The sequence below is a fragment of the Athene cunicularia genome, assembly GCF_003259725.1.
Source record: "Athene cunicularia isolate RWA chromosome 5 unlocalized genomic scaffold, athCun1 chr5_part1, whole genome shotgun sequence".
NCBI classification, from domain to species: domain Eukaryota; kingdom Metazoa; phylum Chordata; class Aves; order Strigiformes; family Strigidae; genus Athene; species Athene cunicularia.
The window spans coordinates 42,046,024-42,058,789 of NW_020799101.1; the positions used below are offsets into that span (position 1 = coordinate 42,046,024).

The window sequence follows — 12,766 nt, forward strand, 5'->3', positions numbered from 1 at the left end:
GGGGGGGGGGGGGGGGGGGGGAGGGGCAGAGCAGTAGTGGGTAGCAAAAGTGCCCTGATGCTGAACAGGTCTTGGCTGGAGGAGGTTTTGAGACTGTGGAAAACCACAGGGGCTTCAAATCTGTAACAGTTGTTCAATAAAACAGATGAAAAGACTTGTTCCAGATGGTCTATCCATCCTGGATATCTTCAGTGCGGGATGCACTGAATTTTAGCTGATATGATTCCATCTGTGGGCATTCTTCACTTCAAACAAAAGAGATCACAATTAAAAGGAGGGACAGTACTAGTTGCCAGAGCCCTGGCCCTGCAACTGTCACTGATTTTCTATCAGAGTACTCCCTGAGAGGTGATCAACCACTCTGAGAGGTGATGAACAGTGCCTAGCTCCACTTCGGCAGGGGATCTCTGTGCTCCCCCAGCCCAGCCCCTTCTCTGTGAAGATCTGGAATTCCATGCCTTATGTTAAGGCTGCTGCTCAGCTTGATGACTAACAAACTCTACGCTCAAATGATCATGCTGCAGAGTAATGCTTCTAACGCGTTTCTAAATGGTCCTGCTGGTAGACCCTTGGGATGCTGGAGAACATACACTTTCCCAAACCTGCAGGCTCTGCAATCACGTACCTCCGCTCACTGATGCTGATGCAATAACACTGCGATGCTCTGGTCTTCTGTTTTACTGACAGGTTTTGAGATGTAAGCTTACCTGGAGAATCCTTTCAGTGGTTTCTTTGTCTAATTGTCTTCAACAACACAGTATTGTTGGCAAGTGGTGCAGGACTGCTTGGCCTCACACAGCGTAACTGGCTAGAGGGAAACTGAAAAGGACAAGTAATAAAGCAGAAGTGCATTACAGGCCTCCTTCGAGTGTACGAGTGAAAGAAGGATTCTGTACAACCAAAAAGGTGCAGGTTAAGGGACTGTATGAGCTGGCTGGATACAGCAGAGCATTTCCCTAGACCTGAGGTGACAGCACAGAAGTGACCCAGAGCATGGCACTGACTGCCCGGGTGTCCCATGTGTTACTGCAAGGGCAGGAGGCACCACATCAGCTACCGTTAACTTCCGTGAACAGCTCCACATAGTAATGCCAGAGTAAGCCAGAGGCTTCAATTACATGTATCAGGCAATTAGAGTCACAGCACTCCTGTTAGTACAAAATGAGTGCTGGGGACCCATGTGCTGAGGAACACAGAGCTCAGCTCAGGGTGCGTAATGAGGGGCCCAAGGAACGCTGGGGAGATGGGGTGATGCCATTCCCAGTGCACTGGGAAGTACGGGCAGGGCATGGGCTGGGGACAAGACACACGCTGACAGGCCTCGCTCCTCTCCCTCCCGGCTTGCAGCCACTTGCAGCAGGACTGGTTACCACAGGACCTGTTATTGTGGGACCAGCTGTGCCTGTGAGATGATTCCCCTCCGCCTTTGGTACTTGCTTTTCTCCAGTCTGTCTGCTAAAGCTGGCAACCTGGGGACTCAGAGCGAACAGATGTGGGGGCTCAGGGCAGAACTTGTGTGAGTGCTTGTGTCTGGTGAACTGCTGGGAAGGGTCTTTATAACCTGTGAGGAATAACCAGAAGCAAGGAAGGTATGCCTGCTGAGGAGGGGGTGATTTTCTTACCAGAAAGGAGACGTATCTATATATTTTTATTTTTTTTTTTAAATAACATGGTTCTGACCATATAGATTCTGTGTGATGGGTCAGTGGGGATGCGATGCCCCAAGATGTCCCTCTGCCATCATCAGACTACAGGCTGCTCTGAGGAGCCCTGCAGCTCCTGCGTTATGTTACAGCAGCCAACAGCTCCTCTGTGAGGCGTAAACAGGCCCTTCTCTGCCTTAATCCATTGGATAATTTGCAGGGTACAACTTGCTCCATGCGTTAGACCACTGCCAGCAGCCCTCTTGCTGCTTGGATTATGCATTGTTGACCACAGCAAGATGAAAGGGATTGCCTCGGTTGCACCACAGCAGGAGCAGTGAGCCACCTTCCCAGCCCCATGCCCAGCCTGGGACTTCTGCTCAGCCTCATACATGTTTCTCCTCCTTGCCTGTCCCACGCTCATGGCTGGATGCCCAGCAGGAGCTCCTGGCCGCTAGCAGCCCTCGCCTGCTTTCCCTCTGCTCTGAGCAGTTTGGGATGTCAGGGCTCCTCTCCCCATTTCCTCCTGCTCGTTCACAGGGTGCCAGGCTCTCGTGGGTCCTGCTACCCCCGTTAATATTCCATGCATGAGAACATTCAGTATTGTGCCAACAGGAGTCAGAGGTTAAAAAGTACGAACATAATTACGGTAATAATGCTCCTGTGCAGTCTGCTGGAATGGCAGGGGAGGAAGAGGCTGAAGAGGGTTTTGCCATCAGCCTCCACTCTGCCCCAGCTTCCTCTTATCAGGTATTTTTCTTCTCTGCTTGGTGTACTGCACCCTCAGTACCAAGATCCTAGGCCACAGGGAGTCTAAGGGTTTCAACTTATTAGTTCTGGGAGACACGACTCATGAGCGTGTTTGCTCACCTGTGCTCCATGCCAGCTCCTGTCCCCACTCCATCGCTCACAGGGCCTTCAGAAGCAACAGAGCTGGGTGCTGGCTTTAAAGCAGCCACTCTTGTGTTTTCAGTGTAGTCTTCATGCTAACCATATGCATTTAATAATAGTCAAGGCCTTGTGTATTCCCTGGCAAGCTTGACCTAAATTCAGCAGCAAGGTTTATTCTGCAGCTTGCACTGCAGCGAATGGGAGTCTGCAGCAGCTGGGGGAAAAAAAAAAAAGCAAACCTCGAAAGGGGGAAGCTTGGATTGAATTAAATCTGAATCAAATCACAGCCATCTCCTCTGCGTTTCTTTAATTGGAAGTTCAAATTCAGTTTATTGTTCCCAGCTCCATCATTTTTAGTTTCCAACGTGCTGCAGGATTTGTGATCTCAAACAGCTGTGATTGTTGCGCAGGGAAATTTTGACTGCTGTAGTTGCTAGAAATTGTGCAGGGGATGTGGTGTAGTTTGGATGATGATAGTTTATTAGGTTTCAGAGTTAGCTCTGAGAGGAAGGTTCCCACCTCTGTGAGACATTACTGCCTTCTTCTTTCATCACCTGTGGAAGGTATTCACTGGGCTGATTTATTTTGTGTGATTACAGTGACGCTCAGGCATAAAGGGCATAAAGAGGTGGCTTCAGCAAACTCTGCTCTGGGGGAACAAGAAAATAGCCAGGGCTTGATGATGACAAGCTAAACAGGTCACACACATGTGTCTTTAACCACCCAGTGCTGGTTTTTGATGGGATAGAGTTAATTCTCTTCAAAGCAGCTAGTACGGGGCTGTTTTGTACTGAAAACGGTGTTGGTAACACGGGGATGTTTTTTATGGCCGAGCAGCACTTACACAGAGCCAAGGCCTTTTCTGCTCCTCACCCCACCCCACCCGTGAGTGGGCTGGAGGGGCGCAAGAAGTTGGAAGGGGACACAGTCAGGACAGCTGACCCCAGGGATGTCCCACACTGTGTGATGCCGTGCTCAGCACATACAGCTGGGGGAAGGAGGCGGAAGGGTGGGGATGCTCAGAGTAATGGCGTTTGTCTTCCCCAGTAACCGTTACATGATGGAGCCTGGCTTTCCTGGGGATGGCTGAGCACCTGCCTGCCATGGGAAGTGGTGAATCAATTCCTCATTCTCCTTTGCTTGTGCGCACGGCTTTCTCTTTACCTGTTAAACAGTCTTTATCTCAACCCACGAGTTTTCTCACTTTTATTCTTCTGATTCTCTCCCCATCCCACCAGGGGGGAGTAAGCAAGTGGCTGTGTAGGGCTTAGTTGCCATCTGGGGTTAAACCACAACACACCGTAACCACACGAGGGTTAGAGCAACGATATGCTTAATCCTGGCTGTTTGTCCAACTCTTAAATTTGTTAGTCAGCTCTCTGGAGAAGGAACAAAGCTCCTCATGTATGTACAGCTCTAAGCCATTGGCTATGCTCCAGAAAACGGTCCTCTCTGCTGCTGGAGAAGGATCCTCACCAAAGCTTTACTTGTGCTCATTCAGGTGCATCCTCTGAAGGGATTAATGCTCAGCAGACACCACGTAAAACATGTAGAGAAAGGGAAATGCCACTTTTCCCCGAAGAGTGACAATGGGTACACTGTTGGCTTCAGGTGTGGGCAAGAGCCTTCTGGTACTGCCATGTGCTCCTGGGCAAGCCTGGCCTCTGGCATTAAGCTCACCTTCACCGTCTGCCCAAGCAGGCAGCTCAGCAGTTTTGTAAGAGACTGGGAATGGAGCTGAAAGGAGGAGAATGAGAAGGATGGCTGGTCTCATATTGCCTGATCAGAGCTTTGCCCCAGCCTCAGCATGGGTGTCTCATCACCATCCTATTTCAACCCTCCTGCTCAGCCTTTGGAAGATGCCTCGTCCCTGTCAGAACGACTGCCCCTGCTCCACCAGCCCTGCCTCACCATGCCACCCTGGTCCCTGGCAGCAGCACTTGCACACTGTTGGATTAAGAAACCCAAAGCCATCAATCCCTGTTAGGCATCTCCTAGCTCTGCTGCCCAGCACCTCACACCAGCCAAACTTTGAAGAGCTGAGCCCCACTGCACCACGAGTGCCTGGGCTCTGCTGCCTCAGGCTGCTGAAATACCCCCACTCAGTGTGCATGGGGTTGATCTGCACCTCCAGCTGACCCAAGGATGGCTCCAAACATCCTCCCCATTTCCTGGGCATTGCTCAGAGTGCTTTGGGAGAAGAGGTGGGTTTTTTTGTTTTGGTCACATTGCCAGGGAGGAGGAGAAAAATGCAGCTCTTCTGCTCTTCTCTGAGTCCAGGCAAATTAGCCCCTTGCCTCCCGTTATACCCGCCAAGGGGCAGGGGAATAACTCCCTGCTCCTCAGAGGGACCAGTGCCAGTCCTACAGAGGCTCTGGACCCTTTATCTTCATCAGGAGGGAGACAGGACAGCACTAAGGACCTTCTGCAGACTGCTGGTGCAGCCCATGTGTCCTAGGCCCTGCCAGGCTGTAGTAAATGGCTATTCTGGCAGGGAAAATTGTGTCCTCCTCTAGAAATAACCTGTGCTTTGGCTGGAGAGGCAGCAAGGGCAGGATGGCCTGGCATGACACTGGGAGGGAGGCAGTGGGTGCTGGATGGAGGGGCCCCGCTATGCTGGCAGCCCTGTCCCAGGAGAGCTGGCTGCTCCTGTCTCACAGGGCACTGCAGAGAGGGAGGGGGGCGCTGATGGGGCATCCACCAGAGATGTCCTGGCTGGCCTCCCCAAAAACACATCAAGGGAAACTAAGCACATAGGGGAGCCAGGCTTTGGGGCAGGGATTTTCCCCTGCCACACCAGATCCATCTCTTGCCTGAAGCCAACTTCAGCACAACCTCAGAGAACAAAGCTGGAACAAAGCGAAAGCAGAGTCACCCTTTGGTTTCTCCACCTGACCTAGCCTTAAAAACTCAATTTGAAGGCGGCATTAGGGAAGTAAGATATCGTTTATCAGGAGCGACAGATCCAATCTATAAATTAACACGCTCAGCCTGGGAGTCAGGAGGCAGAGATATCTATCAATTCCTCTCCAGCAGGCTGACACAGGCACACAAATTTGGCCAGTTCCCCAGAGCATCAGCAGGTCTCCAGCAGGTCTGAGTACCCAGAAGTGCTGCGGGGGCAGAGCCAGTGACAGGGATTTAACATGGGAGACTCCTGGAGAAGAATTGAGATCCCACCTCCACCCCAGCCTGTCCTCTGTGACGTGGGGACAAGAGGACCCCCAATGAAATGGGGTTCGTGTCTCAGTCCAAAGGCACAGTATATTTTTAAATGCACCAACAAGGCATTCGATATAGGATGAGTTGCAAAACAGCTGCAGTCCGTTAGGGAAAAATGGCTATTTTAAGATACATGTACACAGTTTGCCTCCACCCTCCAAAAAGAAGCCATGGAAATAATACTTGCTTTTTACATAGGACCTACACAAACATAACTTTCCATACATACAAATTACCGTCTCTGTGCTCAGTAAACCTGGGGTTTTAAGGCTTCTCACCTCCCAGCCTTGGGATGTGCTGGGTGACTTTTGGTGATGCCTGACATGACTTTGCTATAAAGGACAAGCAAACGAGGACATTCACAACCCTGTCACGAGGCATTTGTCTCACTGAATCCCTTTTCTACATAAAACCAGAGAGGCTGGGCCAAATGGTGGAAATGGGTTTGATTAGGACCCCCAGCATGGCCTCACTCACACCCCAGGTAGCTGGGTGTCTGCGTCAGCCGTTCCCCGCAGGGAGGAACAGCCGGCAGGGAGGCCAAGGGGACCACTCCCTCCGAGGGACACGGAAATTAAATGATCAGGGGACTCAGATGGTGCAGCCAGGAAGCCTGTTAAAGGCCTCGTAAATAAGAGCCCATGTAGACAGCAGGTACTGCGGGGCTTTATAGGCCTATAAAACACCCTGAGCTGCCACTGAGGCTGGAAGGGATGGGTAGGGAATCTAATTTCACAGGATTTAAAGCAGGTGAGAGAGATATAAATGTGTGTTTTTAATAGTAATTAATGCTGCCATTCAGAAGCACTTAAGCACTGGGTTCGGAGAGTTTCCAAGGGCTTGCCTCGTAAATCACAGCCCACTACCTGCCCGCCCTGCTCCCGGGGAGTCGGTTTGCTGCTCCCTCGCCTGACCTGGTCACGGCAGCAGGGCCATTTCCAGCCCCAAGCAGAGAGTTCGGCATCGCTGTGGCTGGGTTGCTCCTGAGCCTTGGCAAGCAGAGTCATCCCCAGCCACCCCTCTGAACTGGGCATCATCCTGGGATGGGCACAGAGACACCTTTCCCCCAGGTTATCACCTTTTCTGAGACAAAGCAGCAGCTTCCTCACGCCCAGCTCACCGCTCACTTCTCTGTCACGGGCTGCCAGTTTTCACACTGCCTTCTTGAGTCGTTTCTGCTCTGCAGGTGGTCAGGTCCCAGCTGGCTCCTTCTGCCTGGTGCGGGTGGGGAGCAGAGGGTGATGCAGCCCACAGAGATGAGGTGGAGAGTGGGGGATGCACGGGAAACGCACAGGAATGGGCAGTGTATATAATCCATGCTGGTTTGTGTGGTGCTGTGATTTCTAAGATGATGCCAGGACCCTTGGGGTTTGATTTCATACCATTCTTGGATGGTGACAGAGGTCAAGTGCTTAGCAGAGAAATCCAGTATGCGCAGCTGAAGATGTATCCCATGCCTTAGCATCCCCAGGCACCTCAGAAAGCAGTTGGGAAGCTCACAGCCTTCACTGCGTGGTGTGCACCCACTCCTGCCTCCCACAGCTGCCAGCGGGCCGGCAAAGCGGAACAGCAAGGCCCCAGTCCTGCCCCAGCCTCGTCCCAGTCCTGTCCACCTGCGCCCCAGTCCAGCCCAGTCCAGCCCCAGGCTTGTTCCAGCCCTGCCTGGGAAGGCTCCAACCGTGTGCCAGCCCTGCCCTCTAGTGTCACTTCTGCCACAGCCACACGTTACAAACCAGACCATTCTCCCAGCATCTCTGGTGCAGATGTTCAGCGGGGTCTAAGGTGTGACTGTTTCAGGCAGAGCTTGACTTGCACACCGGGGGAGCAGGGCCGGGGAAGGATCCAGGGTCAGAGATTTGCCAGATGGTGATGTTGTAACTTGGGGATGGAAGGAACTTGTTGCTGCCTTCAACTCCATTCTCTACCCATGGTCAAAGCAGGTCCCTGCCATTTCCCTAGACAAGACAGGAGTCCTGAGGAAACCAAGAAAGGACAAGACAGCCAGGAGAAACCTTCATCAACTTTTTCTTATGCACTATTTTTCTAGTTATGTGCAGTCAGATTATCCAGGTTGGGGATTAAGCACGTCCCAGACGCAGAGACAGTCTGAGATGTGGTCAAGTTTATTAGCTGATGGAGCACCTGAACTGCTTCCAGAAACAGCTTGGGTCTGCAAAGCCCAGGGATGCTTTGGCGTGGCACAGAGCCCACGCAGAGGTCCTGTTGGACCCAACCGCCTCCGTAAAGAGCTGAGTCAGTATGACTGCTCCCGGGTCCTGGCACCAAAAATGTGGAGGCTGAAGAGCCCAGGCAGTGCTGTTTTCAATCCAGTTTCAGAGGTGGTTTGTATCCAGCTGGGAGTTAGCCACTTCTGCATGAGTCCCCATGTTCTGGGGTCCCAGAAGGTGTCTGAGCTGGGTGCAGCTGGATCAAGTGCCCTCCAGCTGGTGTCACTGAGCTGCTGCACGACAGCGTGCGGGGCAAACACCAAAGCATCTTTGCAGCAGCTGCCTGGGCCAACAAGGCTGGCACAGAACCACAGCTAATAAACCCACCTGGACCAAAATTGTTCCCATTCTGCAGTGACACCGGGCCACCTCTGCACTGGACTCCCCAGCTGCTCTGTGTTTTTCCACAGTGTGACTGCAGAGATATCTATTATCCTGTACAACAGAGAGCTACAGCAGCACTACCCTGCCATGGCTGTTTCTCCTACAGACCAGGGAGAGTCTGGAAAGACACTGTATCATAATTGGGAATGATGCTAAGAGATTTCTCTACTCTTTCACCCTGATTCATGTTTATTACCTAGGAGAGAGATCTGATCTGGTTGTTCTGGTTTGAGAAATCAGGCTTGGATTTTGCATTGGCCTCTTCCTGTATTAGTTACCAGCAAATATAAAATACTGGTGTGACACCTGGGACCTGTTGTTTCAACACCATATCTGCAATTCAAACTTGACTCCTTTAAGTCTCAAGGAATTTTGCTGAGATACACAGCAAACCAGAGGAATCACCAGTAGGCCTGGCAATGATCCTGTCACAGGTAAAAATCCTCCTGGGTTCTTGGTCCGTGCTTGGATACCATTGTGGGGTCATACTGACTGTATGTAGGATAAGCATACCCACACACGGTTATGTACAGATATACATATTCTTACATATATGTTTGTGTATGTGTGTGTGTAATACATATATAAACCTAGATTGATATCTTGACTTCTTAGCCCCACACTTTATAAATGTCTGCATCAGTAATGCTTGTATAACTAGAAATCAGATCCCCATATACACAAGGAACAATAAATCTTTGAACATTCTGGAATGACCTCACTGCTGAACTGGTTTCTTCCCACGTTCCATTCCAGGTAGTGGAACAAGCCCTATTTCTAACCCCAAAGGGGTCTTTCTGAAGACCGAGAAACACTTGAATCTGGCCATGTTTTCTTCTGCTTCATCTGCTATTCTACATGACTTACAAAGGGCCTGTTCCTACACTAACACACTGGTCGGTACATCCAGGTCTCTTGTGTGGGATGGGAAATGCAATTTATGCTGTCTCGCCACTGGGTTTGACCTACACCCCAAAGCCTGTTGCTATTTTATCAGCCAGGCTGCTGGTTTTCAGCTGATTTCCTTGCTTTCAAGTAGGTCACATAATTTAAGGGGGAAGGGGAGAACTCTTCCCTCAGAGGAGTACCACCCATCATATTTTAAAAGGTTTTCTGTTCACATAGGAAAGGATTAAATAAGACACAGGAGTGCATGCATGTGTGTGTGTGCTGGCAGGCAGGTGTGCCAGCTGCAGGCGGCAGCAGCGCAGGCACCTTGCAGGACATGTGAACAAGGACACTACCAAGGCAGACACATTTCCCCACATGAGGAAGCTGCTTATTTTCCAGCCTCAGACCTCCACTAGCTATAATTGTTTATTTTGAAAGCACTTAGGGAACATGAAGTAGCACACTCCTAAACCAGAAATAATCCTGTGCTGGCTTTTCGTGATACGTGCTTTGGTGTTAATATAAAACCAAGAAGCAATGGCAGAAAAATACCTAGGTCTTGTCTACATAAGGAAGGGAACTGCTGCTGATGTAGCAAAATAAATGTGTTCTGTAAGGAAATTAAATATATTTTGCTCCTCAAAAAAATAGGTTAAAACTTAACTTCATTTGCCTGTAAGCGTTTGCTTGTAAAAAAACCACAACTGTAACAGGATCAAGAGGTTGAAATCTTGAACCAGGCAACTCCAAGCATGAAAAAGAGTATGCATTATTTAGCGGAAATAACCATCCATCGGAATAATATTGCTAGTGACCTATTGAATTCAGTCTCTCTGGAAGTATTTTTAATCAAGATTGATTTTTTTTTTTTTCTAAAAGATCAGCTTTAATTCAAGCAGGAATTAATTCAGGGAAGCCTAAGGCTGGTACTGTGCAGGAGGCCAGGCTACATTGTCACAACAACTTCAATTAGCATTATAACCTGTTCATTACCATCTTTACTTTGCAATTTCTAAATCACCTACAACTTTAAATCCCCCCAGAGCAGACCATTCCTGTGAGGTAGGTAGGCAGGCATGGTTATAGGAGAGTAACTCTGCCAGTCAGTGTTAGCACCTAGGCAAACCTTTATTCAAAGCACTTGTCAGAACCATTGCGGTGCTGCAGACAAGCTCTGCCTAGGGAGATTGACCAGCACAACTATCACAGAACTACCTGATTATTTGGGAATAAATCACTTTTATTTTGGAATACACTGTCAACACCGGGGAGTTATATTGGCAGAGCTGAGAGAGCTATTCTGGTCAATTCTCCCATGCAGACGTGCCATACATGTGTGATAAGGCTGTAGAATAATCCCCCAAGAGAAGCAATGAACATTTTATTGATTGGGATATTTCAAACTTGTGCAGGACAAAGCAATCTTCTATGTGCTGAATGAGCGGACAAGATGGAATTGAGGCTTGGTTTTTTTGCCATCTAATTTCTGTGTTTAGTTTAGAGAAGACATTTTGAACAACACTAGCAAGTGGCGGGGGGGGGAAAGATGTATATCTATCTGGCTCTGATTCTGACAGAGGAACTGTTACACTTGCAACATTATTGGTAGAAGAGGTCATTTTCTTGAAATTCAAGACAAATGTGTGATGCTGAAGCCACAGGTATGTGTAACAGGCCATGGGGATCTCTAGAGCCAACCCAGAGCCCCACAGCCAGGCTGTTCACTTTCTTTTTCTTACCCAACTGATGCTGTTTATGGGAGAAGTCCTGGGTCAAGCAGTGGAAGGAGGTGGATGGGAAAGGACACTGGATAGGAAGCCTGCAATGAGTGAGTACGAGCTGCACTTCTAGCAGCAGGATCACAGCTTGGCTGAGCTAGAGGGGACATGGTCATTTCCAGCATATCGATAGCAGCTTTCCCTGCCGTGATGCCAGCCCCTCTGCAGAGTCACGGTCTCTGCTCTGGCAAACACCATGCACCGCTGAGGCTCTCCCGGCTGCCTGCACAGAGGTCAGTGAGGTGAGGAGGCAAAACTCACTTGGGGTCACAAAGGCTCTACCAGGTTGGAAAGGTGCCTGATAACCCATCACAAGGTGCAAGAGGGAAGAGCTGGTGCTTAGCACGTACCCAGAGCTCTCAGTCACCCCGCGGGGCACTTGGGTGGGCCAGAGCAAACACCCAGGCACCAACTTTCACTGTCCAGAGGGAACACTATTCCCACCAGCACCCAGGTGCTGTTTATGAGGGAAGGGCTATGAGGAAAGACAGTATCTTTTAATAAATCAACTGACATAGCTGAGGGAAAAAATAACCAAGTGTGATTTCAGAGACTTGAGAAAAGCACATTACACCTGAAACATTTTCCAGCCATATCAACTGGTCTAATGAAATACAACATTTCTCCCCACAACTCCGGCCACGCTTCTGTCCTTCACAACTGCAAGGGCACAGCTGCTATGAGGGCAATTAACCTCGCTGGCCTTGCATCCAAAATCGCCTTAATTGTGCTCTCTGCAAATTGCTGGGCCCCAGGACATTGCAGCCCCCAGACATTTTGCAGCAGTCTCCGCTGAAAGAAGGAGTGGGAGATCATACTGACCAATGTTGAACACTGAGCTCACCGCTGTCTCCCCTGCCACATGTAATCTGGTATTGACTTATTTTGTCCTGTCCAGCAGTTTGAATTCACAACATGCTAGAGAGTTTGGTATTGAAAACAGTGCTTTATAACAAAGGAGCCTTAAGAGAAGGTGGGACATTTTGACATGTGAGTGTGGGCAGATGAGTCTTTTATATCTGGAATGATGATTTGGGACTGTGGGATAACTGCTTTAGCAGAAGACAGTGTGTGCAGCTCGCAGCAATACCCGGGCTACCTTGAAAGGAGTTCCCGTGCCGCTTGCCACGTAGCTGGGTGGTGCACGGTGACATTCTCCTGATTAGATTTCCAAGTTAGGGCTGCAGGAAGAAGAATAAAGCAGCCCACACCACCCTTTACTGTCCTTACAAGCCGTTTGCAGATGTCTACTTCATTCAGGTCGCATGGGGAAGATTTTACTTCCCTCCAAAAAACCGCAAACTTTGTTTCTGTAAACAAGGCTTAGGCCGCAGAGCGCAGACCTGGACTCTGTGGCAGGCTGCGAGCAAAATCCACGTTAGAAAATGACCGAAAGCACCAGGCTCGGATCCCGTTTGCTCCGACCAGCACACAGAGCACGCCGATACGACCTGCCGGAGTGTGTTCCCCACGCAGCAGCCGCTACCGGTTACCTACCTCACGCCCCGGCCCTGCCAGCCCCTGCCCGGTGCCCCCGGGCGAAATGACGCCGGTCGCCTCGCCTGGCTGCGAGGAACTACCAACTCTGTCCACAAGAGCCCCCGCCCGAGCCCTTCACTGATGCTCTAGGGGCTGCCTCAAGACCCGCGCTCGGCTGATCGTTCCTCCCCGCATCGCCCCGGCTGTTCACCGCGGCCTGGCCCGGGGCGGGGCGGCGGGGCCGGGCCGG

General features: G+C 50.3%; 1 protein-coding gene across 1 annotated transcript in view; it reads left to right on the forward strand.

The window, feature by feature from the left end:
• CRY2 (cryptochrome circadian regulator 2) overlaps positions 1-12,766 on the forward strand; it is a 40,445-nt gene that overhangs the window by 4,738 nt on the left and 22,941 nt on the right. Inside the window, exon 2 of the mRNA XM_026849337.1 lies at positions 6,866-6,869. Within this exon, the coding sequence (XP_026705138.1) occupies positions 6,866-6,869 (4 nt within the window). The remainder of the gene's footprint in view (positions 1-6,865; positions 6,870-12,766) is intronic.